The 27,057-nt window shown below is 35.6% G+C and overlaps 1 protein-coding gene and 2 long non-coding RNA genes across 6 annotated transcripts in view; 1 reads left to right on the top strand and 2 right to left on the bottom strand.

Moving 5' to 3' along the window:
- Positions 1-26,490, top strand: part of Gcn2 (eukaryotic translation initiation factor 2 alpha kinase Gcn2) — a 30,045-nt gene extending 3,555 nt beyond the window's left edge. For 2 of the 4 annotated variants that reach the window (XM_076618324.1, XM_033342982.2), the window contains 12 exons: positions 12,404-12,665; positions 15,874-16,114; positions 16,214-16,509; positions 16,987-17,361; positions 18,141-18,656; positions 19,198-19,367; positions 20,187-20,620; positions 21,157-21,433; positions 21,499-22,012; positions 22,180-22,662; positions 22,839-23,725; positions 26,245-26,490. In XM_076618324.1, coding sequence (XP_076474439.1) covers positions 12,510-12,665; positions 15,874-16,114; positions 16,214-16,509; positions 16,987-17,361; positions 18,141-18,656; positions 19,198-19,367; positions 20,187-20,620; positions 21,157-21,433; positions 21,499-22,012; positions 22,180-22,662; positions 22,839-23,725; positions 26,245-26,371 — 4,476 coding nt within the window. In that variant the 5' untranslated portion in view covers positions 12,404-12,509 and the 3' untranslated portion in view covers positions 26,372-26,490. Of the gene's footprint in view, positions 1-12,403; positions 12,666-14,179; positions 14,944-15,873; positions 16,115-16,213; positions 16,510-16,986; positions 17,362-18,140; positions 18,657-19,197; positions 19,368-20,186; positions 20,621-21,156; positions 21,434-21,498; positions 22,013-22,179; positions 22,663-22,838; positions 23,726-26,244 lie in introns of those variants that run through there. The other 2 variants (XM_076618325.1, XM_033342983.2) reach the window with 2 other exon arrangements.
- LOC143302647 (uncharacterized) lies at positions 1,364-9,064 on the bottom strand. Its single transcript, XR_013058304.1, has 3 exons — positions 8,932-9,064; positions 8,589-8,735; positions 1,364-1,497 (listed from the first exon to the last, which is right to left on the bottom strand). It is a non-coding gene; the product is annotated as an uncharacterized LOC143302647 (long non-coding RNA).
- LOC117161437 (uncharacterized) lies at positions 16,506-26,970 on the bottom strand. Its single transcript, XR_004465020.2, has 4 exons — positions 26,846-26,970; positions 25,939-26,549; positions 16,946-17,132; positions 16,506-16,784 (listed from the first exon to the last, which is right to left on the bottom strand). It is a non-coding gene; the product is annotated as an uncharacterized LOC117161437 (long non-coding RNA).
- Between the last annotated feature and the right edge of the window lie 87 nt (positions 26,971-27,057).

Here is a 27,057-nt window from a genome sequence, read left to right as displayed (position 1 = left end):
CATTTTGAATACAACCGATATAGAGGAGATACTTTGAAATAAAAAGTGCCCCATTGAACAATTAAACATTTTTATTAAAAAATCAATAAAAAAAATGATAACAAATCTTGCATCTAACGGTGCACTGTGTTTGTATCCATATCTTGAGGGGTACTGTAGAGGGACCCCGGGTCCAAATCCCGGCGACCGGAGTCCGATTTTTCTTCCACGATACGTAAATGAGAAGAAAAGCAGCCGTACCTCAGCAGCGACATCTACACCAGCAGCAGGACCTATCTCGGCATCTACAGCTGGCAGTAGCACTATCACCACAAACATATTACATCTCACTACGAATATTATTATAAACATACCTTAGAAAATAATCGTTAATGCTGCTTTATAATTATATAATTGAAGTTAGAAATGTGAAAATACCTTATTATTATGGATAGAATGAGCAAATACCGTTTACTATTATCTTCTACATGTTTCAACAATATATTCTGAACGTTTTGCTTACGACGAAATAACGAATGCGAATGGTTTGTTGAAATAAACGAAGCCTTGTTATAATATGTCGCTATCAACTGTTACCAAGGCGCCATGGTGGTTACCCGTGACCACCAATAAGATAAACGATCCATTAGGGAAGAATGTTGTCTTACATCTTCAATTTATTATTATTTTGCCATTATATGTTTTGAATAATAAAAATACTCTCGTGGCGTCCTGAGCGAAACATATGATTTCGGCGTCAGTCAGTCTTTGTATTCAGTATTGTCAGTCTTTGATAACGGGTGCTTACCTCGGCGTATACCCGGGCACCCCTAGGGCCATACGGGTTGGGATACGCCCAACCAGCGCGCAAGGCACCTTGTGCCTTGCTACCTTGACTAGCTAAGCCTGGCAGGGGCTGTCGCTCGTCTCAAGTCGAATGGGGAGCTTTCTAAGTCCTACCGTCTCTCCAGGACGGTTCCGGAGCTGGTGGGACGCTGCTCACTCGCCGAAGGCCATTCGGAGGAGCCAAGTACCCCTTAAATCGGCCCTCTTGCCAGCATCTTGGCCATCAACCACTGCCACCACGAGTCCGAACCCATAATTGGTCGAGCAGAGGGGTCGCTACTCCCTCCGGGCTTACACTCGACCGCCCGTGGTACCATCCTAAGTCATTGGTGAGACTATCGTATGGATGTACCGCCACGTCACTGCCGGCTGGCGACCTGCTAACCGTACTCGACAGATCCAGATAGGACTCACGTAAGCGAGGGCCTCAAGACACAAAGTGCCCGGGAACTTATTCCGACGGTCCTATCCTTGGCATCAGGATCGTGGGTGCGCTATTACCCAAGGCCACGTAGGGAGAGCATGGACGAACCTCTCGCCTACACTCCCGGCGTCCTTCCTTGCGATGTACATAGAGGACTCACGTAAATGGGACGCTTGTCCCGACGGTCATCCCTGGCTACGGGAACGTGGGTTTGCCAGCCCCCATAGACTTACATCAGCAAGTCCTCCCTGCGGGAATTTCGGCGTGGCAGTCAAAGTTTTAAGGAAAAATTCGCTATAATGCTATAATAATAAGTATTGAATATTAATCCTTTCGCTACAGCGGTTCGGTACTGAACTCGACACTGCGCCGAAACTGTACACATTGTGCGTGGACAGTTTATCTTGAAAGAAAAGGGACTTTTCTTTAAAACAATATACTTATAATTTCTACATAAAAGATATAAACTTATTTAATGGGTATAAAGAGTCTGACCAATGATTGAAAATAATGAATGAATAATATACAGTGATTAATAATTTAATTTAATATGATATGTTTTGAAACATGGAAAAACGCATAACCCAACATCACATTCTTGGCATTGATAACGAGATTTTCATCTCTTATTGTTTTTCGCACACACAACACACCTTCGTGATATATTTTTTCCTGTAGCTTCATAAAGTGAAGGAAAATGTCTTCCGTTGAGTCTTGATAAGTAATTATTTCCGGATGTAGTAAGATGACGGGATGTTTTTTCTGATATTTCTTTCAAATTTGATCTATTAATTTCAGTCGAAATTCTGCAATTGATATTGTTTTGTTGATTTCCAATTTGTATAGACAATATGAATTCCATAAGCACATATCAATCATATGGAAGAAATACTTTTTGTACCATTTTGTTGTTTTGCGGGTAGAATTTATAGTGCTGATGACTATGTCTGTCCTGTCTATAGCACCCATCAATTTATCATAGTTGTATACACAAGATGGTTTCAGTAAAATTTCTTGTGCACTGTAGTATTTTGGTACATCCACAAATTCTTCTGTATGTATTGTTGAAATCATGAAAACCTCTTTTTTATCGTGCCATTTTATGCAGCTTCTGGTTTTACGCTTTTGGTTTTACGTCCTTAGACCAGCGAACATCTTGACTGGTTTTCCGTTCTTTCATCAGTCATCATCTTAACTTGCTATTTACACTTCGCTGAGAACATATCTACACGCACCACACATAAATACTTAAATCTTAAAGGTGTTGAAATAAAGCGTATATTTTAACCTGTTAACTCAGTGTTACCATCATTTTAACCACCTCTATTATCTTAACCGAAATAGGGGATCGATTAATTCGTAGTGTCGATTATCTTATCGTAACGAGAATTTACTACTCTCGTTGGCGCTATCTACCGCATCTCTCCGCGAACGGTCGAACAGTTGGTCCTTCGAGCCGAACTCATATGCACTAAACCGTTAAATAAAACAGTGTACACATCAGTAACACAGCAGTCCCCCTAATTCCAATCAAACAGTGCCACGTGACTCCACCATTATCATCAATGCAGCAAATTCCAACAAGCGAAGGATCAACTTCGGGAAGGAAATAACGCGACGGCAGCAGTAGAGCAGTGTCGAACTCTTACCGACTAAAACTCCACAATGGCTACGCGTGTGACAGGAGTGCCCTGGGACTTCTTGCGAATTACTGCCTGTGCTCTCCCCGCATTCTCTTGATTGAGACAATCCTGCAAATTTCCCTAACTAATTAATTTGACGCTAGGGGAGGCCATTACTCCTAGCACCACCCCCTGCTAGACACGGTCTGAGGGGGGCGGCGGTGGAGCGGCCCTGGGCCGCCTGACCGCCATGCCCTTCGCCGCGTTACCCTACAAGAGTGAGAGTTCCTCTTTCTCTCCCTCTCTGCCAGCTCCTTTACGAGCATAACTTGCTCGCAGAAGGAACGGACAGCCTCGTACTCGTGCGGCCCGCCCAGCATCGTCTCCACGATCACCGAAGAGGCCAAATCTCTCCCCAATGACGGGGCAGCTATCATGCCGGACAAAATTCCAGCGTGTGCTGCGCTGTGCTCCTGCCCTCCCTGCAATGGTGACAGATGTTCATTGCCTCGCGTCCAATCTTCATCAGGTACTCGCCGAACACGCCATGTCCCGTGAGCACCTGGATCATCCTGTAGGTGAGCGGGAAACCGCGGCGGCTCCTCCATGTCTTCTAACTTGGGAGGACCGCCTCCACGCCTCGATGTTCGCCTCCTTCGTTGATCAGCTGAGACCGCCACTGGACCCACGTCGTCTGGGGCCGCCTGCTCGGCCGCGTCCTCCCCAGGGTTCAGCGCTCTCAAGTAGGTATATTTTTGCTTGAGTGCCAACGCGCCGAGCTCCCACGGAGGAGACGCGGCCAAAACAGTTGCCGATGCGTGCGACACCGTTCGGTATCCACTGACGATTCTGATGGCGGTCACCCTGTGCAGCCTTCTTAAGAACAGGATGCTGCGACGACTGACCATCAGATCATACGCCCATACCGGATCGAATGACGCCCTCGTACAATCGGCGCACCGCGACTCCCGCCCCGTCGATGTTCCGCAGCAGGCCGCACAAGACGTTAGCCGCTACCGATATCTTCGGGACCAGGGAGTCGAAGTGCGGTCCGAACGTCCACTGGCTGTCGATGATGAGACCCAGATACTTCATTTGCGATCTCACCCCGACAGCTTCCCCTGTCATGCTTATGCTCAGACCAGGCGGAGGAGTCTTTCGCCTATTCTTGTCGTAAAACTGGATGGCCTCCGGCTTAGTAGGGAAGATCCTCAGGCCCAGTCCGCGCACAGCGCGTATCGCGCAAGCCGTTGCGACCTCCCCGAGACGCAACGTCTCGTGCCATCCGCGCCCTGCGACCATGACCAGACCATGGTCGCACCCGGAGGCAGCGGACAGCGCAGTACCTCGTCGTACATGACGATCCACAGGATCGGTCCTAACACTGAGCCCTGCGGAACTCCGCGCTCGACGGGCCGCCTTTTCTCCCCTTCCCTGCTGGTGTACCCTACCCACCTGTCGTCGAGATAGTCGCGGATCAGCCGAACGAGGTATTCTCGTCTTTGGTAAAGGCTGCTTTCCTTAGCGCAAATTTATCACCATACAATACCCGGGCACCCCTAGGGCCATAGGGGTTGGGGTTACGCCCAACCAGCGCACAAGGCACCCAGTACCTTGCTACCTGGATTAGCTAAGCCTGGCAGGGGCTGTCGCTCGTCTCAGGTCGAACGCAGCGCTTAGATGAACGAGGTAGTGGGGCTCCTCGAAGTATTCCAGGGCCGCTACTATTCTATTCCATAGTATGGAGTCGAACGTGTTGACGATGTCCAGAGACACCGCCAGTGCCACGCCATCCCGGGAAACCATGTCCTCCGTGAGGGCTCTCACGCGTCTGACCGCATCGATCATCGAGCAGCCCCTCCGGAAGCCGTACTGGCTTTCGTGCCAAGCCGGCACCCGCGCCGACATGTGTCGCTCCAAACGGGCAGCGACGACTCTCTTGTTACGTAAACTTTAGGGTTGGATGATAAAATAAAATAACTGAGTCGCAACACAACTATCAACTTTGGTTTTATTAAACTTTATTATGAATTGAGCAATCACAATGGAATACACACTGAATTAACACACATAAATCACAATTTACTCCAACAACTTTATGTAAAACCTAATTACACTGATACGTTGAATATGGGACCGGTCTAAGGGTAGAAACTTGGTGAAGCTGTGTTGACTATTCTAAAGATAGAGACTGAATGAGTTTTAGTGACGATACTGTGTCTGAGGAAAGCTAGGGGTGGGTGTGTCTAAGGATACGGGACTATCGGACTTAACTTAACTTAAACTTAACTTAACTTAACTTAACTTAACTTGAGACAAGAGATACTCGCTTGGTCTGAAGGACCTTAAGGATCTTCAAGGCGAAACCCGTCAGAGAACGCCTTATAGCCGCCAATGAGGTATCAGTGTGCACCAAGTGCTTGGGGAGAGAACACGCACTTCTTCATTGCACCGCCGTATCCTGTCGTATGTGCGGGAAACGACACCACACGCTGTTGCATGGGTCTGAAACTCGAATCCAGACTCGGGACATCACTAGCGGCCGAATTCTCGACATTCTCGACACCTCATCCGATACCTCACCCGACACCTCCTTTCACCTCACATCAAGGCCCACCCCAGCGACGACGGCATTATTCAGACGGCAACGAGCATCTTGGATCGAGGCGTTAAGTGGCTAGAACTTTTTTTTTTTTTTATTAACGTGGAGGAAATCCGCACGGACACCAGGTCGCTTTTGGGGAAAAGCGGCGTGGTAGTGCTGGACTCCAACCGACTAAAACCTCCACGATGACCGTCCCGGCTGCGATCGAAAGGGGCCCGGGAACCGGTGTGAGCGATACACGGCCCCCCCCCCTGCCTAATACCACCGCTTGATGGAGCGGTGTGTGGCCATTGTCACATCGCGCCTCGTCGCCGGAACCGCCTCGCCAGGCAGCCCGGTTCCCCTACCGGCCCCGGGGCGCTGAACTGCCAGCGCCTAAGTTTGCACCCCACCGAGGGGCGCGGCGGACCTAGCGCGCCTCACTGAAGCGCGTCCATGGTCTCTGCCGCGCCCTCGCCGGTCAATCCTCTCAGGGTGAGAGTACTGCACCCTCACCCTCTCCACGGCCTCTTTTCGAAGCATAACTTGCTCACAGAAGGAGGTCACGGCCCTCCTCTTTCTCTCGCTTACCAACAATGCCTCGAGGATCGTCGGCGGCGAGAGGTCCCATCCGATTTCCGCAATGAGGTCGTGGCGTGCCCACGCCGGGCAGTATTCCAGTGTGTGCTGCGCTGAATCCACGCTCGCATCGCAGTGGTGGCAGCGCCCGGTCGCCTCCTTCCTGATTCGGTGCAGATACTCACTGAAACAGCCGTGTCCGGTGAGCACCTGCGTCACCCTGTAGGTCAGGCGAGGCCCGCCGCCGTCCAACCAAACATCCCAGTTTGGAAGGACGGCCCTGAAGACCCTTATCCCCGGTGCACCCGCTCTCGTGTCGAGGCTGGCGCGCCATCTGTCGAGCAAAGCCCGCCGAGCCCGAACCCCGACGTCGGCATCCGCCGGGCCCACCCCGCCCGACACACCCCGAGTGTGGAGGTAAATCTCGCGACACCTCAGGGCCTGCAATTCGAACGGGGGAAACCCGGCGAGCACCGCCGCTGCCGCCGCCGAAATGGTGCGAAAGCCCCTCACTACCCTGATGGCCACCGTCCTGTGCAGCCTTCTGATCGCTAGGAGACTGCGACGGTTGGTCATCAGGTCCTCTGCCTAGATCGGAGCTCCGTAGAGGAGCTTCGATTGCACCACGCCGGCGTACAGCCGGCGCACTCCGACGTCGGGCCCGCCCAGCCGAGGCAGCAAACGTCCTAAGGCGTTCGTCGTCGCCTCAACAGACGGTGCCAGGCGCTCGAAGTAAGCACTGAAGGTCCAGTGGCTGTCTAGGGTTAGGCCCAGATACTTCATGCTGGTTCCGACCCTGATCTCAGTCCCCTCCAGCCTCAGGCGATAACCCGCTGAAGGCGTCCCGTGATCGGCCTTGCGGCAAAACCACATTGCCTCGGACTTCTCAGGGGGCACCCTCAGTCCCAATCCCTTGATTTCGGCGACCACGCAGGCCACCGCCAGGCGGACGGTTCTACCCCATGCCGTGCCCCAGACCAGCACCAACGTGTCGTCGGCGTAGCACGTCAGTGCCAATTTCGGAGGCATCGGCGTCCGAAGCACTGCATCGTACGCGATGTTCCACAGCAACGGACCCAACACCGAACCCTGCGGGACCCTGCGGTGTACAGCCCTCCCGGTCACCCCTCCGCCCCGGACGGTATAGACGATACTCCGGTCCCGGAGGAACGCTCGGATCACACCCCGCAGGTATGCGGGCACCCGATGAAATTCGAGGGCCCGGCATATCGTGTCCCAGGAGATGCTGTTGAAGGCGTTGACCACGGCCAGCGCCACGTAACCACGCCGCTCGGCCTCCTCGACAAGGGAGCGGACGCGGGCGACAGCGTCGGTCGTAGACCGCCCTCTCCGGAAACCGAACTGGCCGTCGTGCAGTCCGGCCACACTCCGGGGAAGTGGCTAGGACTACTATCGAGCCAACCCGATTAAGATTATTGAGGGTCCGCAATAAGGGTGTTTAGACATCTAATAGCTATGTTGCCTGAGGTGTGGAGTCTGGTTTGTGCAGAGAGTCACGGAACGTAACAACAATACTTCTTGATTTATCACAGTCCTTATGTTCGGGCCCTATAATAGTACCAGACCCTGTATAAATAATAACAATAACTTGCAATCACAAGGAACAAACGATTTTATCATGTCACATTGTGCATGCCGGATATATCCGACGTTAGGAGCGAAAGGGTTAAAAAATATTGTAATAAAACTGTTTGAATTTAATTATTCTATATAAATCATTATTTTTTAAAAGTTTAAACATAGAAAATAGCTAAAAGTATGAATTTGGTATTTAAATATTAATATGAATGCTAGAATTCGAAATTGATAATCTTTGTATCTCAAATGAAACTAAGCTATTTTCAAATTCTTCTACTTGGTGCAAATAGTAAAAGCAAAAAAGACATAGAATCGTTCATTATCAGTGTGACTTAGAAACGTGTGCAAATCAAAACGGGTAGAGAGTTTATTTTGGAAAATAAATAGGATGGATTAGAATAATATTTTTACCCATCAAATACAGGAAGATCTTCAAAATTTTCATATTTTAACATTAAAACTACCGACAGTTGAGAGGTAGCTATCTCCACTAAAACAAGTCGAAATTACTGATCTTTAAAAAATACGTAATAATGGAATATTTTAATATTTATTGATTTATTATTATTTTAGAAAAGGAACTACATGTTCTGAGATCATAAAAACTATATAATAACAACTATAATAATAACAATAAGTACAGATAAGTACAATAATGAAGAATATTTAGTACCCAAATCTTTGGTAACAAAAATATTAAAATAAATTTCCATTGGTAAATATAAGAAGTATAATATAGTAATATCATAATAAACGTAATAAGCATAATAGAATAAATGAAATACAAATATATCTTAAATTATTAGGTACAAAAGTTATCATTCGTAACATTTCTTACAAACGTTAACTTTCTTCTGCATGCATTTTCCGCAAACATCGCAAATGATGGTGGTCTTATTTTTATTATAATACCCTATCTGACAATTGCGTGAATAAGGTGAGTTCTTTGACGTACCTTGAATCTCAGATGCTCTTTGTTCTACTCGTGATTTTTCATTGTCAGCGGCAAGTTCATCTGCTAATTGAAACGCAAACTCTTTTCTGGATATCTGCTCACCTGTGGTTTCCTTATATAAAATCCAGGCATTTATGCCAGCTAAATCTAAAATATTGAAAATACTTGAAGTGGTCATCTTCTTGATCCCGACTTCACGCTATATTTTTTTGCCATTTGGTCTGCTATATCTACTCCAAATTTTGTCTTATTATAAAATTCGACCGTTTCAGGTAGGCCCTTTTTCTAATTTTGACGGCTTTATGTTTTGAGCTCAAGATAAAAACTTCCTTTCTCGGCTTACTTTTATAAATTGTGAGTGTAATCTCATTTGATGGATACAGCAGCGACGAAAAGCGAACCATGGTATCCTCCTTCGTTTTACAAATTTTAGGGAGTTCTCTCCTGTTTCCGCGTATTGTGCCAACCAGTGTGGTTCTTTTGACTAATAATTTATATGCCAGTGACAAACTTGTAAAAAAATTGTCGGTCATTATGGTCCTTCCCATCATACTTTACGGTTCAGTAAGTTTGAGTACCACAAATTCTTTCCTAAATAAGGAAATCCATTTACAATATATTTTGTTTGAACATCAGATGCCAGCCAAAATTTAATTCCGAATTTGTCGGGCTTATTCGGTAAATATTGTGTAAACCTGCATCTGGCTTTGGTTGGGAAAAGTTGCTCGTCTATTGTAATGTTTGTACCAGGTTTATGCCAATTCTGGCTGTTTTCAATAAACTTATCCCATACGGTTGATATTAGTGCAAATTTATCATTTTTCAAACGTTGACTTCTATCATTTTTTTTGTCAAATCGAATAAACTTCAACATTTCAAGAAACTCATTCCGACTCATTGTGCTGGAAAAGAAGCTTGGCCCCCATTTTGTATTCCACAAATATGAAAGTTTCAAATTTTTCGCTTCGTATGCTCCCCGTGCGTACAATATTCCAAGGAATGCTTTCAATTTTGTTTCTGTAAGGGTCCATTTTTTATCCAAAACAAGGTTTCCGATTTGGTGCAAGATATTATACGTTGCAACATATGGCTGTCAATTAGTAGGGAAAGTGCGCTAATTACCTTATCTTTCATGATGTTTCTTTTTGCATATGCTGTGGGGCCGGATTTGGCCTAGCTTGTACACTTTCAGTTTCATTTTCAGAACTTGGAAACAGCTGAGCACGTATTCTTTTGCGTACATTCAAAATGTTCTCTGGCTCACTTTCTGAGGACTCATTTTCTTTGTCACTAATGTCACTATTACCGTTATCACTACAAATTTCAATTTCTTTTTCCTCTGGTTCACTTCCATCACACTCAGAGAATTCACTATCTTCGATATCAGAGCATCCCACCGGTATCCTTTTCAGTTTTTGCAACAATTCGGATGCTTTCAATTGTTTACTTATTTTCAAGGCTTGTAAAATATTGCTTTATAAAACGATAAATCAGATCTTATTCCAACGACTGTGCTCTACAGAATGACCGTGTGTAACGGCAAGAGCAGCTATTCCTATTACTTTGTACGTTACTTTACGGCTGTGTTTATGTAAACAAACTTTTATAGATAATATAAATTATATCTAGATATCTAATACCCCATCTAAATAAACGAGTCCGGTTTCAGTAAACAGATTATAGAATTCTATTACACTTATACCAGTACCAGCCAATATGTCTGGTCAATTTCACTTGTACTGGTATAAGTAGCCATGATACAAAATTTCTTTTATATTAAATGAATAAAACAAAATTAAAGTTTATTATATTATTCCTTTAACTACCCCTGCAAAACTCATTACATCATTGCGGAAAGAAATATATCATGAAATAGGAATTTTAAGATAAAGTTGTCAAATTAGTCATTTTGACCGGCCTGGTAAGGTGATTTGCGTCGAGTTTAATCGTATATATTTCTTCTATTCTTATCTCCAGATTTTTTTCATTCATTATCTCCCGACATCTCCGTTTTATTGATATAAAATATCTTGATCAAGATAGGTAATGCTAGTAATAAGAAATAAAATAGACTGCACATAGAAGTCTGTTTAACATTGTATATATTGGATTGGCAACTAAGTGATTGCGGATTTTGTCATTAGGTGGAATTGACAAAATCCGCAATCATTGTCAACCCAATAATTTGAATCGCAATTTTTCATGACTAGCTAATCTGTAAATATGTAATTGTTCTCGAAGTTTTTCTATATTATGTCAATACATTCGTTGTATATTTTATAGTGAAATATTAGTCCTCAATAAAATATGTTACATGTATCTGAATTGGAAGCTAAGGAAGTTAAGTGGTTGTTAAATATTAAATTGTCCCAAAAGTTTATTTCGTTTTATAAGGAAATAGTAGTTGCACAATATTTTTTGTTTTATATTATTTTATTGAATTGTGTGTTGTTACGTTTTGTCTGGCTCGTTTTGGTTGCGTTGCCGTTAATTTTTGAATTTAGATTAAATTGTAGTATTGTCTGTTATTTAATGCGATTTGAAATTAAATTCCACGTTTCGGCTAACCTGCTATGCGCAGGAGTACTGGCACAGGAGAGGATTAAAGTTGGTGAAAATAAATGTTCCCTTAATCCTGCTATATTATTAGACAAATATTCTTCACAAAAAATGTTTATTCGTATTCTAATTGTATAATGACAGAATAGTCGTTGAAATTTCGAATGCTCGGAGTTACAATCGTTCGCAATACGTTTTCGCTCTTATTAATTACAAGATTTTAATTTTGATAGATTTTCGATAGTTTACAAATTGACAAATACAAACACGTCGATTAACAAGACTAACAAGAATTGGAAACTAATAAAACAAAGAACTAAAAGCTAAAGAACTAAAGGACTAAAGAACCTGAGAGCAAAATTATGAGCTAAAGGAATTAAAAGCTGAAAAACTAAGGAACTAAAGAATAAAAAAAACAAAGGAATTGAGAAATTAAGAGCTAGAGGAATTAAGAATTAATCACTATGAACAAGAAATTACTTGCCAGGAAATGAGGACTGATCGCCAAGAACTAAGGAGTTAATCACCAAGAACTGAGAAAACTAATTACACAAAACTGAGGAATTAACTACTCTAAAACTAAGGAATTATTACCGCTTCTTCTATGTCGCTACGCTTATTTATATTTAGGTCTACCGTGGAGGGGTTGTCATGTGACGGGTTATTCCGTGGGGGTTGTGAGGTTCGAATTTGGTTTATATACAAATTGTTAAAATTTATTTAAATTTCAAATTGGAACGCTCACTCGCACTATTGGTAGTTTTAGCCTACGTTACGACGCGTGCGCAGCGCGGGACGTGACAGTGTATTGTCTATTACAAAACGAATCAGGCATAATTCAATAAAATAATGTAAAACAAAAAATGCTGTGCATCTGTTATTTCCTTATACAAACTTTGGGACAACTTAATACTTTAATAAAAACGATTTTTAATTTGAAATTAGACTGAAAAAATTTTGATTAATATGCAGGGTCTGGACATTTCCAGACATTATACATACATGCCTACATGTTAAATACACACACACATGTACATACATACATACATATAAATATGTTTCGGAAATATAAATGCGAGAATTGCACAAGGTAGGATAGTTGTGAAAATAGATCGGTGAAATTTAATGTTTAAATTTTAGACTTTAATATAATTTAACCAAATATGAATGTATATTAAATCTAATCGACATAACTTAAAGTTATGTGATCTGTACTACGAAAACTGTTTTTACGTTTTTTATTACATAACTTGCAGAGTACCAAACATAGAGTTGGAAAATAGCAGAGGCTTATCTCATCAACAAGTTGCAGTATTATATGCCGAATTAGTGGAGTTAACAAAACAATTACAGGGAGAAGTAATGATCTTTGAATTAACGCAACATGTTCAGAAATATTTACATGAGAATAATAAACCAAGTTACAGTAGCTTTTATGAAGAAATGGTTTCACGACGTCAAGAAAAGATCGAATATGAAATGTTGGAAAAGCAGTTGAAAGAAGATAAAGAAAGACAGGTTAGATACGTATATTATATAAATCATATTGTAATAAAATGAATAGCTGAGATTACTGTCTAAGTTTATTGTCCTACATCATTCTGTACTGCAACAACCTGTTCCTTCAAAAGGGCAAATTATATGAATCAATGAATATAAATAAATTACTACATTACAAGGATGTTTGACCTGCCAGTTTTATAAAAACACATAATTTTAAAAGATGCGATTTTTTTTTACTTTTTGAAATGAAATGAATGAAACGACTAAAACATATTCTGTAATTCTCGTATTCTATCTATTATAAAATTAATAACTTCTAAAATAATTATCTTTGTTATGATTATAAATCGTTGTAAATTAAAAATTAAGAACCACGAAAGTTTAACTGCCATATGAATATGAGAAATCTTTATTAATTTTAATTTTTATCATTACCTTATTGTTTTTACAAATTATTTTTGCATTATGATAAAAATAAATATTTTGGTATTTTGAATAGTTTTGTTCAAGGATTCTATTATAGAAAATAAATTAAATATGTGTATTTGAAAATATTGTATAATAATCGCTGATTGTAAAAAATCATAAATATATGACGAAGCAATTGTATACAATTTGTTATTTTTAAAGTTGATACTTTTTTCACAATCTTTTTGTATTAATTTTAATTTATTAATCTAACAATCTAATTTATTTTAAAGTAAAATTACATATTTTTCAATTAATTTAAATTATCCATTAAACACGTACAAATTATTAAGTGTAGATACAGCGAAATTTTAATATTACATTTTATAATTTCATATAAGGACACAAATAGGGTGGGGTAATGACTTTAATCACTTTGAATATTTCTGAAGGAAGCCATAATAATTTTCTTATAAGCTGAGAGTTTCCGGAGATTTCGAGAGCACTTCCATTTCTTTAATTACTTACCGATACTTCTTTAAGTACATTGTTATTGAAAAAAAGGCAAACGAATCAAGCGGTAAATTTGACGATCCTTCGACATTTTCAACTGGCAACGGTTCGATATGGAGATTTAAAAAATACCAAGCAATGATATAGAGTCAAAATTTGTCAAAGATATCCTACAATGCCTTAAAGACTAAAATATGCATAGATCTAGATAAATTCACAAAATGGATGAAACATCTTTGTTGTGCTAGTATGGACTCTTCAGTAAGGCTCACCTAACAGACCTATACCTTAGACACAATGAGAGAAGAGAGAGAAAGTGAGTGTTTCGTCCAAGATCTGCTATGGACTCTTCAGTACATCTTTGTTGTGAAAAGCTCTTCTAGATCGAACGTTAATTCGTAGGATAGAAAAAAGGGCATATGAAAGCCAAATACAAGAAGATCGAGTAACGGATTTTATGTAAATGCAAGTGGAATTTATAAACTACATCTTTTTATTCACAGATACGAGAAACCGAAAGCGCTCAAACATGTCAAATGAATTACCCGTTGTGTCCAAAACTAGGAAACAGACTTTGATGAATTGCAATGTATAATATTTGCTGATTGTTTGTAAAATCATTCCAAATCCATTGTAAAAAGTTCAACTGGAAAAATGAACTTGCAGGCGAATGTCGTTATTAGCATGCAATTGTGTCTCTCATAGGATATGAGCACTGGATAGACTAAATACCGATTATGATGTCGACGTCGTGTACCACGAACCTTGAAAATACCACGAACTGCTTCTTTCAACCGAGGAATCAGAAAATAGTAACAAAATTCAAAACTTTGTTTCATCATCGTACGCTAAGAGAAATCTTAGACTTTCCTCGCACTGATTTGTTAAAAAAAGCTTGAGGCGATATATTACCCTTTAATAATTATTTTTCATTGGAGCGATTCCTAAACAACGTTGTGAAGAAAGAAACCATAAAGCAAGAAACAGGGGTGGAGCATGTTTCAAATATATTCAGTATTACTGGGGTCAAAGAAATAATTGCCACAATTATTCAGTAAAAAGTGTCCGTAGATGAAATTCAGAAATGGTCTTACCGATCTGTGAATAAATTGAAGATAAGGTACAACAAACGGAAAATGAAATGATAAAAAATAGCGTCATCACCAAATCAGAGAAGAAACCGTTGTTAGACAAGAAGAAAACCAAACACATTAATTTATTACTACATGCCGGAAGTCAGACACCGTGTATATAATTGCAAGTTAATACACTGAAACTCTACTATGAACAAGTGTGCCTAAAACACCTTAAGAAAATGTCCTAGGTGAAGAAATGTATCCTCGACAGATGCGAGTAATTACATAAAAAGGTGGTAAGTAATAGCTTCTTAAATAATTAATTATTTCACTATATGTATACATATATATATATTTGTTCATACATAATTGTTATCAAATTTTTTATATCAACCCGATTTAAGAATTGGACAATGTTTGATGTAGTACATACTTGAAATGAAAGATACTTAGAGGATTGCATTTCAATTAATCTTATCCGGAAAATTGTACTTTTCCACTGATAATATTTTGGTGAATGTAACATATCAAATTTAAAAAAACTAATTCTTCCGATGAAATGATTCATGTTTTGTGTTTATCTTATATGTATACATATATCGTAGGACTAAAAAATATGCAAAGATATATACAAGATATTACACACAATTGGTTTAAGCTATAAATCTAAAATAGTAGAAAATAGACAAAATTAATTGAATGATGCATGACTCGGTGGATATGTCCATTTTGGAAGTGTAGGCGTTCTGAAGATTTTAATTATACATAACTAGATATGACTGTAATTTTTGTACATAATTTATTATACAAATCAAGATGCATCGTATTAAAGATAAGAAAAACGTAAACATAAGAATACAACGTTACTTTTTTCGCGTTTGTCGTACCATAAATTCTATAAACCTCGTTAATGCCGAGGCTCTCTCACACGGTCTCGCTGGCGTAAATGGTAATTTTAATAATAATTATATTCGTCAATTTATAAAAAAATCTATAAATTTTCATTGAAAAAACTTATTTCGATAATATTGCAATTACAATTATTTTAATTAATAAACATGGCAAGTCAAACATCCTTTTACCTTTCTTGTTTTTAATGTTCAAATTACAATTTCTGTAGGCTACTACTATTCTACACATATAATTGTTCTAATCATATTATTATTGATCATTTCAAAAATATATCTGTTTTAATGCAGATATTGTATCTAAAAAAATAATTGCAGGTATTGCAGGATGAAATCCAAAAAAGGCAAGAAGCTTTAAAAGCTGAACTTCGTAATCGGAAAGAATCTATTCGCTTATATTGTGATCGATCAAATAATCCTTCTCAATCAATACCATCATCTCCACAAGAGAGATCACGGATTTATTCTCGACGAAGATGTGCTAGTAGTTCTGAAAGTTCTGACGGTTTTCTATGCGAACATAGGGGCACAAAATTATTACACTTTGATCATAATAGAGGTATATATTTTGGTAGATAACTTTAGTCTGTTGTCTCAAACTTGTGTATTAAAAAAATAATTCAATTTTATTAATTTCTATAACGTATAATAATTATAGGTGAACGACAAGTGTACAGAGCAAAATGTATGGGTCATAGTACTAAGGGATCAGTCGTTTATGCAGGTGTGGATATGACAACTGGAGAATTGTTTGCAATTAGTGAATGGACATTAAAAGTAAATAATAAAATTGAAGAAAATAATATTCAACATATCATGAAACAAGTAGGAAGCTTAGAACAAGAAGTAAATCATTTACATAAATTACATCATCCAAATCTTGTACATTATTTAAATATGAAGTATCTGCAGGAGGAAGATGATGTACTTATTTATGTTCTTCAAGAATTTGTGGTAGGTATAATGATATTTAGTTATAATGCAAACCAAAGGTACAATATTTGTAATTATAATTATTTGAATTAATTTTTCTAAAAGTGAATAAATTGAAGAACTATGTAAAATATAAGGGACTCGTAAAATTCGTATAATGCGGATTCGTATAACATCACACTCATAGTCCATATACATAATACATGTGGTTCGTATCATATAAAGCTGTTTCCTATAACGTGGAACCTATCCCTTGCGTTATACGAAGGCCCACTGTATTGTATGAAATATATTTCCTGAAATAAGTTTCACTTGTTAAGTTAAATAACTTAAATTTTATACGTTTAAATAAACTTTATTCTATAGCTATCTTAACATTTCAATATTTATGATAAAGTTCATTTATTTCGAAAAAATTACGAAATTATTATATCTGTAAATACAAATACATACATACATTTTCTAATAATAGCAACTATGTTAATTATCGGATTTTAGATAGGTACGAGTTGCTCCTTTTTTTTACTGGAAAATATCGCAGTAGACATCGATTTCCTGCGATATTTGGCAACTGGCATCCTTTCTGCTTTACGATATCTCCATGAGAATAACGTTGTCCACAAAGATCTACGTGATACCAGTATCTATATTGATAACACAGGAGTAGTTAGATTATCAGATTATTCTTTAAATAAAAGATTGTCTGATATTTATCAGACATGTACAATAATCAAGCCTGAACCAGATTTTCCGAGTGTACAAGGCAGAGGTGGAAAAAAGGCAGATATCTACCGTTTTGGTGTTCTTATGTTTTCTTTATTAAAAGGAATCATAGTTTCTGGAGATAAAATTGATCCAACAAAAATTGTACAGGTGTGTTTCTCTACATACAGAATACAAATAATCTGAATATTTAATATAAAATATAAATAAAAAAGAAAATTTAATATAGCTAAATATACAACATATAGAAAGAAATTATTATAATAAAAAATATTTGAGGGTAACCAAAAAGACTTAATTTATTAAATATAATAATATTTATTGTACTCTAGACTACATGTTTATTATACGGACGTTATTTGGCATACTTCACAATTTAAATGTAGAGACCTATGCCTTTATTTAGTAAACATACAATCAATTTCACTTTACTGTTTGCTAATAAAGCTTTATAAATGTGAAATGCAGACGTTTGCTAATAAATAATTATGCATTTTATTTCAGTAAAATTTTAAGTAAAAGGTTTAAATAAGAAATTACATATTAACAGATTCTTTATTTATTCTACGCTTCAACTTTAACAAAAATTGATAATATCATGTATTTATATGATGTATGACATATACATATTGTTAAAAAATTCCTATTATCTCTGTTTAATTAATTCGAATAATAATCAAATGATCTTAGATATAAAATACTAGTTATATTATTTTGTCTTCAGACTTGAATCTGTTCATTATGTACATTTCGTAAACAATATAATTTCCACAGCACGCCTATAAATAACCAAATTAAATACTATTTTAAAGCAAATGATTTCTATCTAAGTATAATTATTTTAAATAAATATTTAAGTAAGAAGAAACAAATGAATCACATTTTACTCATTTCTTCTCATAAAGGAATCAATTTTTTAATTGTTTTAGCTTGATCTTCAAGATTTCTTATTAAAGTGCCTTATCAATGATGAAAGAAAACGTTGGTCAGCCGAACAACTATTACAACATTCGTTTATAAAGGCGCCTTTAACCCATGCATTATCGCCCCCAAAAATACCACGGAGAGATGAACAAGAGAATCATGAACCAGAAGAACCAGATACAGATATTAGACAATATGTACCTCCATTAGGAGGTCAATTAAGAATTACGAATGAATTCGAAATTCTTGAATGGCTTGGTAGAGGTGCTTTCGGCGATGTTCTAAAAGTGAAAAATAAATTAGATGGTGGAATTTATGCTATTAAAAGGATAGAATTGAACCCAAAAAATAAACAACTTCACAAAAAAATTACCAGAGAGGTGAAATTGTTATCTCGGATGAATCATGAAAATGTAGTACGATATTACAATTCATGGATAGAAAGTGCTATAATAACTGATGCAGTAGAAGAACGCGCATCCATGACATTTTCTGAAAAAAAGAGTCCAGAGCTGTTTAATGTAATTGTTATATCTATATTATATTATTGCTTAATTTTTTTAATTTGTGGATTCCTAGATATTCGAATTTGAAATTTAATCGTTAAAATTTTATTTTATTTTCTACTTGTTTTCCTAAACATTGCGATAGTCTGTATTTGTTTTATTTTTGAATAGTAATATAATATTTAAGATTTTAACTTAAGATTTTTAGTAACTAATTTTTAGTAACTAATTTCTTAACTTGTAGTGTGTCACATACCATGTAATGATTTATAGGAAACTACTTTTATATATATAAAAGTACTACTTTTATATAAATATTAGATTGTCCCAAAAGTTTCTTTCGTTTTATAAGGAAATAATTCGGTTATTCTATTCTAACAAAATGGATCACACATAATTTAATAAAATAAATATTTTATAAAACAAAAAATGTTGTGCATTTATTATTTCCTTATAAAACAAAAGAAACGTTTGGGACAACCTAATAATTAATTTTGATATCAGGTGCGATTGTTGATCAGTCATGATAATTTCGTGAATAATTTTTATCTTTTAGCATTTAATAACGGATGATATTGAAAAATTAGCACCACCAATACCAATACACGAGGTTGAATGGAATGTTTCATACAGATCTCGAACAAATACAACACTTCCAGCTGACAGCGATGAGGATAACAGTGATGCGTCCAGTGACACTGACAGTGATGAAGATTGTGCGTTTTTGTAAGAGATTCATTTTTGAAATGATGATTTGTAGGTGACATATCTTTATATTACAAAAATACTTTCTCATAAAAATAAATCATGAATTTGGAAATATATAAAGATTAAAATTACATACATTTTATTCTAAAACAAAAATATTAGTGACAGAGTTGTTTACATTCAAGAAACAGATTCTTTTTTGAATAGATATATAAATAGGTGCGAAATTTACGTATTAAATGTTAAAAATCTAAAATTAACAAACAAATTAACAATTAATTTCCATTCAATTATACATTCCAGAATTTAGAAAGCATACAATAATTTATTACTTTATATAATTAATTCATTAGAATAAAAAAAATGAAAAAATTATGTGTAATTGAATATGCTTTAAAGTATAGAATAAGATGTATAATTTTTGTCCATAGGAACTTAAAAATTAAGCATATCGAAGTATATATTCACAACATATATACATATACAGGGTGGTTGGTAACTGGTGGTACAAGCGGAAAGGGAGTGATTCTACGCGAAAAAAGAAGTCGAAAATATAGAATAAAAATTTTTCGTTTGAGGTTTTGTTTTCGAGAAAATCGACTTTGAATTTTCGCTCGGTACGCGTGCACTTTATCGCGTCTCGTTATAACGGATCTCACTGTAGATCGTTGTCTCGATGGAAAAATTAAAAAAAAAATTTTTTATTCTATATTTTCGACTTCTTTTTTGCGTAGAATCACCCCCTTTCCGCTTGTACCACCAGTTACCAACCACCCTGTATAATTTATATTAATTGAACCTTATGTTGTTACGAGTAATTTGTAACAAATTTTCCAGAATGCAGAATCTTCTAAGAATGGATTCTTCTGATAGCATAGAATTTGTAGGAGATACAAATTATCAAGCATCTGCATCAAATATAAAAAGCGATGAAAATGGGGATATGAATGAATCAAAAGAAACAGTCAGAGAAATTCCATTTATGTATATTCAAATGGAATTCTGTGAAAAGAGCACTCTTCGGACAGCAATTGATAATGGAGTTTATGAAGATCAAGAAAGAGTGTGGAGATTATTTCGAGAAATTGTGGAAGGTCTAGCACATATTCACCAACAAGGAATGATACATAGAGATCTAAAACCAGTAAATATATTTTTGGATAGTAATGACCATGTAAAGATCGGAGATTTTGGTTTAGCAACTACAAATATACTTTCATCCTTTGTACAAACAATGGAAACTGATAAAGAATCTCAAGGTTTTGAAAAGGGTAAATATCTTCACAGCGACGATTAATCTTCTTTATGTACTATTCTTCTATAGGTATTTTCACGTATATACAAGGTGTTTGGCTACAAGTGTAAAAATATTTAAGGGGCGATTCTTGAAGCTAAAATAAGATGAAAATCAAAAATAAAAGAATTGCGTTTCCGGCTTTGCTTTTTACAGTAGGCAGGTATAATGTTTAATCTACGATGCTCCTTTCAAAACGTCGCGCAGCGTGGTTTACACGGTTTACAAATGTCACAATCCTCTTCTCTACGACTTGTACGAGGTAAACTGCCGCCCATGTATCGTTCGATTTGAGCATCTCTGTGCACTTCGCTGCTTAGGCTGATCTACTTTATCTTTGTGTAAGGATATTTCGGCTAATTTTTAATTGTTAATAACTAAAAACAAAGCCTAAAACGTAATTTTTTTCATTCTTGATTTTCATCTTATTTTAGCTTTAAGAATCATCCCTTAAATTTTTTTACACCTGTAGTCAAACACTCTATATATAATGTATTATGTAATATATTTCAGGGATTAGTTTTGGCACAGAAGATGTTGGATCTCTCACAGGACAAGTAGGCACAGCACTTTATGTAGCTCCAGAACTTACAACAAAAGCAGCAAAAGCTATTTACAATCAAAAAGTTGATATTTATAGTCTTGGAATAATATTGTTTGAAATGTGTTACAAACCTCTAACTACAGGAATGGAACGAATTAAAGTTTTGCTTAATTTACGATCGAAAGAAATTATACTTCCATCAGAAATACAACAAGCTGATATGTCACGACAAATTCATATTTTACGGCATGTAGTACAGATTAAAATGAATTAATTTAAAATACGTGTTAATTAATTCTCGGTCATTACAGGTGGTTATTAAATCATGATCCTAGTCAACGGCCTACTGCTCAAGAACTCCTTTCTTCGGAATATTTGCCTCCTGCCCGACTTGAAGAGACGGAATTGCAAGAAATGATCCGGCGCACTCTTTCAAATAATCAAAGCAAAGCATATAAATATTTGATTTCATGCTGTTTCACGCAGGAAGTTAGTCCTGCAGACGATATTACTTACGATATGAATTTACCTAGTAGGGGGCATATTAACTTTATTGCTTGGAGAAAACATCAAGAAGGAGTTAAAAGCAAAGTAATCGAGATTTTTCAAAGACATGGTGGTGTTTACTTAGGAACTCCTCTATTGATACCAAAATCGCATCAATTCTGTAGCTTTTCAACTTCCAGTGTAAAATTAATGACTCGTAATGGAAACATTGTTTGTATCCCTCATGATTTACGCGCTGCGTTTGCAAGATACATAGTATGGAATAATGTACCACATATTAGAAGATATGCAATTGAAAGAGTCTTTAGAGAAAAAAAGGTATAATTTTACTAAACAGTTTATATCATCGTAAAATTACTCTATTAATACGAGATGTTTATTTCTTATTGTATTCTAAAAGCAATTAAGGAATAAACCATTGATTTTTTTAAGTACTTAAATATTATATAAGTTAGCAAAGTTTCTATATTTCATATTATTTTTAGGTATTGGGCTTTCATCCTAGAGAACTTTACGAATGCGCATTTGATATAATAAATCCTACTCCTGATAATCTTCTAATGGAAGGTGAATTAATATACATTGTCTGGGAAATCATCAATGAATTACCTCCATTGCAAGAACGAAATTTTACTATTCGTTTGAACCACACCTCTTTACTACAAGCTGTATTAATGTATTGTGGAGTAGATAAAGAAAAATATCAAGATATTTATTCAATCCTTCGAGATGCACGTGATGGAAAATTTACAAAGTTTCAAATACAGACACATTTAATAAGTTTATGTTTGACTGATCAGGCTATGGAGACATTATTCAATTTGTTTGAAACGGAAAGTTCTGTTGCTAAAATTCATAGTGTTTTAAAAACAATTACGCGAAGAAAAGGAGATGCTGCTGCTTTAGCTAGAGAAGGACTGAAGGAAATTGAGATAGTTATGGAAAATATTGAAACACTTGGAGTAAAGGTAAAAATTGTACTATATTAATAAAATCATATTTAAAATATAACTAAAACAATTATTTGTGATTAAAGAAGTTTCTTTTGTTACATATATCATCCTATAATTTTTATTCTAAAGGTAAACATACAAATATTATATAAAGGTGTAATAAAATTTGAATTCTTTCTCTTTTTTAACAGTGGCCTGTACTGGTTGTACCTCTTCTAGTGCACAATATAAATCAACATAGTGGTATAATTTATCAAATTACCTACGAAGTTAAGCGGCGTAAAAAGAAAGGTGGAGAAGAAGTAATAGCAGCAGGAGGTCGTTATGATAAAATGCTTTCTTCTTTTAAAAAAATTCTTGAACGTACAGGAATGGCCAGTAAAGAAATTAAACAATATGGCGCAGGAATTAGTATCTCACTAGAAAAACTTGTTTCTGCAGTCTCGGAAACTTCAGAATCTTTAGAATGCAGATACGGTATCGACGTTGCCATTTCTTGTATGGGCAATCATCATCGAGAAAAGGAGATGATCGATCTCTTAAAAGAATTATGGAGTCTTGGACTCAAAGTTACAATTTTAGATCTGGTTTCCCTTGAAGAAATCCTTGAATATTGTCGAGAAAACTCTATCAGTCACGTTATTCTTTTAAAAACCGGAGAAAAAGGGAACATAAGAATTCAAAGTTGGGAACGTGACAGGTATCAAGAAAAAAGAATGAATAATCAAGAAGTTGGAGAATTTTTTCAAAGATTAGATAATTCGATACCTGTTTTAAATAGATCTGAAAGCAAAACAGTAACAAATGATTGTTTTTTGAGTAATAACAATCCAGTTAATGTCAATATTAATTTTATTTTATCCGAAAGAGACAAACTTTCTGGTAGTTCTAGAAGAAGTCTAAAAAATTCTATGGTTGCACAGATGTCTACATATTTCCAGAGGATTTCACATAAAATTCCAATTGAAATATTTGCGTTATTTTTAGAAATGAGTGTTATAAGAACAATAATAAGTTTCTTAGAAATTGATGAGGAAGACCAAGATTTTCTAAAAAGTATACAAATTATCATAGACAAGTAAGTTGTTGTTATTATTTATTACTTATTTATTTATAAAATCATATTAAAAAATGAAATTTAAAAAATTAATGATCCTTAATTTAGTCAAATTTCATTTGAATGCTATAAATTAAATTCTGTTTGTGTATCTGTATATAAGAAAAAGATATTATGTATAATAGAATAGAATTTCTGAATTGCTTTTATTATAGCACAAATTTATAATAATATTTTTAACCCTTTGCCGTTGGATATCGCTATAGTAGCGTTATTTAAAATCTGTCTTTAAAGTCGGATGGCGTCACTATGGCGATATAATCTTTTTCTATGAAGAAAAGGTAACATAGGTATATTGAAGAGATATTGTAAATATTTATTATTTTTTACCATCTCTTTTTAAGTATTTCTAAGAAATCTTGCAATTTAGTTTTTAAAAATAATTTCATTTGAATATCCAGTACATTTTTGTATTGAAGAAACAATTTGTAATCAATTTTGTGTACTAAGGAAGGTAATTCAAGATATTCTCTGATATTCTATGTGCAAGATTACAATATTTGATGTTAAGTGTATTTTATCAGTATAATGTTATTCCTAAAATGATTCCTAAAAATGACAAAGAAGTATAATAATGATTTTCGTACTATTGAAAGTGATGATGGCTTTGAATTTGAAATATATGATCAAAATATGAATATTTCTAATGTAAATAATGATAGTGAAACTAGTGACAGTAATATAATTTCTGCCAAACAATGAAAGATAATAAAGGCTGAAAGTTATAATGAGGATGGTGAAAATAATAAAGAAGAGCATGCAGAAGAAATAGATTTTGGTGAAAGTAATGGAGAATATTACAGAATATTAAGACAATTTGCCATTTACTTTTGATTTTAAAGCTTCTCCATGAACAGTAAAAGCACAAGTACCACAGAATATAAAAAAATTATTGGACTTTTTAAAGTATATTTTATTAATATATTAATAAAGAATATAGTACAAGAGATAAATGAGTATGCAAAAAGGAAGATAAGTGAAAAGCAACTGTCCAAAAACTCAATTTGGTATTCGTGGGTGGATGGGACATGAAAAATTTATAACTTATGTTGGTGTAATCTTAATATGGAAACAGTGCCATTTGCATTCTCTCAAATTCTCTCAAATTTTTTAGACATTACATCTATACATCAATCTTTCTCAAGGCAAAAATTTGAAAATCTCTACTTAAAAGGTAGACAATTTTCTACAATATATCAACACAAATTTTGCAGAACATACCTGGTAAAGGTATTTGTGTACATGAATCTGTAGTAAAATTTAAAGAGAAAATAACCTTTGTAACATACAATCCAAACAAACATACTAAATGGAATATTGATACAAATTTACGTATTAACGGATGTGGAGATTGGTTATGTTCATTCAATCTTACTCTATTATAATAGTTTGTTAATTAAGAAGCCGCTCAAACTAGGACTTACGATTAATTCTCGAATTACATTGACGTTAGTTAAAAGAATACTGATTAACATTCCAAATGTTGAAAGTTATTTAATAGAAACTACTTTACAAGTATGCCACTTACTGATGAGCTGAAATTAAAAATTCATTTAACTGATACTATAATGCCAAATGGAAAATATTTTCCAGCTGCTATTAAAGAACTTAAATTTTTGGGAAAGTCTACTGTGGCATATGAGAGAAATAATACATTACTCTGCGCGAAAGCGCAAACGAGTTGTAACTTTTCTTATTACCTATGATGAAGCAAGAAAACAATCCATTAAAAGAAACATATGTTGTGATGATACAGTAGGTATAACAAGGCCTATTATCGCTATAAATTATATGAAAAAAATACGAGCAATAGATCGTGTTGACCAATATGCACCAACTTACTGTTTCCTCAAGAAATCGTTATTTTGGGAAGGATATGGAAATGTACATTATCAAATTGTATGTAATATATAAAGCCATAAAATAAAATAACCATGAAAAATCGCTAACACGTACAAAATCTATAGAACTACTAATTGCAAATTAGTGGAATTGTTAGAAATACAATTAGTAGAAAATCTTCGGCAAGGCCGTTCATCTAGAACGCAACCTTCAATCTCACATGCAGAAATTAAATTAAATAATACACTCCATATACTTCATTCAGGAAGTAAACAAGATTGTGCAGTAAGTTCGATCAGAAGAATCCCAGGAGGAAGATGAGAAACATGTACCTATTCCAGTACTTGTACTCGGAAACTCCATATCGGTGATTGTTTTAACAAATATCACTGATTAACTTCTATGATTTAACAAATATTACTTTACAAAATTAAAATTTTTTAATTTTTGTACACTATAAGTAATATACAATAAAATATATTTGTCCCAAAATAATTTTTTTATGTCAAAAGTGACATTAAATATAAACTTCAATTAATTGATATCACCAGAAAAATATGCCGACTGCAAAGGGTTAATACCTATTTAAAACTAATTTACAGATTTTTGTTAACGAAAATTTTTGTCTGCTCTTTTAGACATCCAAGACATAAAAAGTACATAAAGGAGATATGTGAAGAAATGCAAGAAGTAAGGAAAGAGAAACAAAGACCTGTATTAATACTATATAGTTTAATCAATAATCAATATATGACTCTCTTATAAACTAAATTTTTCTACACAAAACATGAACATATGAACATGAAATGTCATAGACGGAGAAATTTGTAACTAAAGTTACAAACTGATTTTTAATAAAATAAATCATTCTTTTTTTACATTCATTCATTTTTCTGAAATTTTTTATTTCTGTAGACCTTTCTTTGTCTTCCTTTCAATAAAGCTGCAATGAAAGAAAGTAAGATAAATATAAATATTTTAAATACATCGAATATGATTGATTGTTTATATCTTCAATTTTATATGTTATTATAATTATACAATATAATTAAAAATATTTTCATTTTAATTACTGAAAAAATTGAAATAGAGGAAAGTGTTATAAAAAAATATTTGAGAATAAACTTGTTTATAATTCATTCTATGATAATCAACTTTCTTCTCCATTTTTATTATTACAAAAATTATTAAAAATTTTCCATTCATTGTAAGTAAGTATATATGTACATATATACTTACATATTATACAGACATGAGTAAAGCTCTGTATAATATGTATAAGCATATCTTTTCGCGGAAATTATAGGTTATGCCCTAGAACAATATAATACGTAATATTACATGTAATAAGCGTAACAAAAAATTTACGAAATATTTTAATAGAAAAAGAATCGCGCTGCATAGAAAGTTATTTTTGAATACATTTCAGCTTTGATTTCAATCATTACGTA

The sequence above is a fragment of the Bombus vancouverensis genome, chromosome 4 (genome assembly GCF_051014615.1).
Source record: "Bombus vancouverensis nearcticus chromosome 4, iyBomVanc1_principal, whole genome shotgun sequence".
In the NCBI taxonomy this organism is placed as follows: Eukaryota; Metazoa; Arthropoda; class Insecta; order Hymenoptera; family Apidae; genus Bombus; species Bombus vancouverensis.
This window is presented reverse-complemented; position numbering and strand designations above follow the sequence as displayed.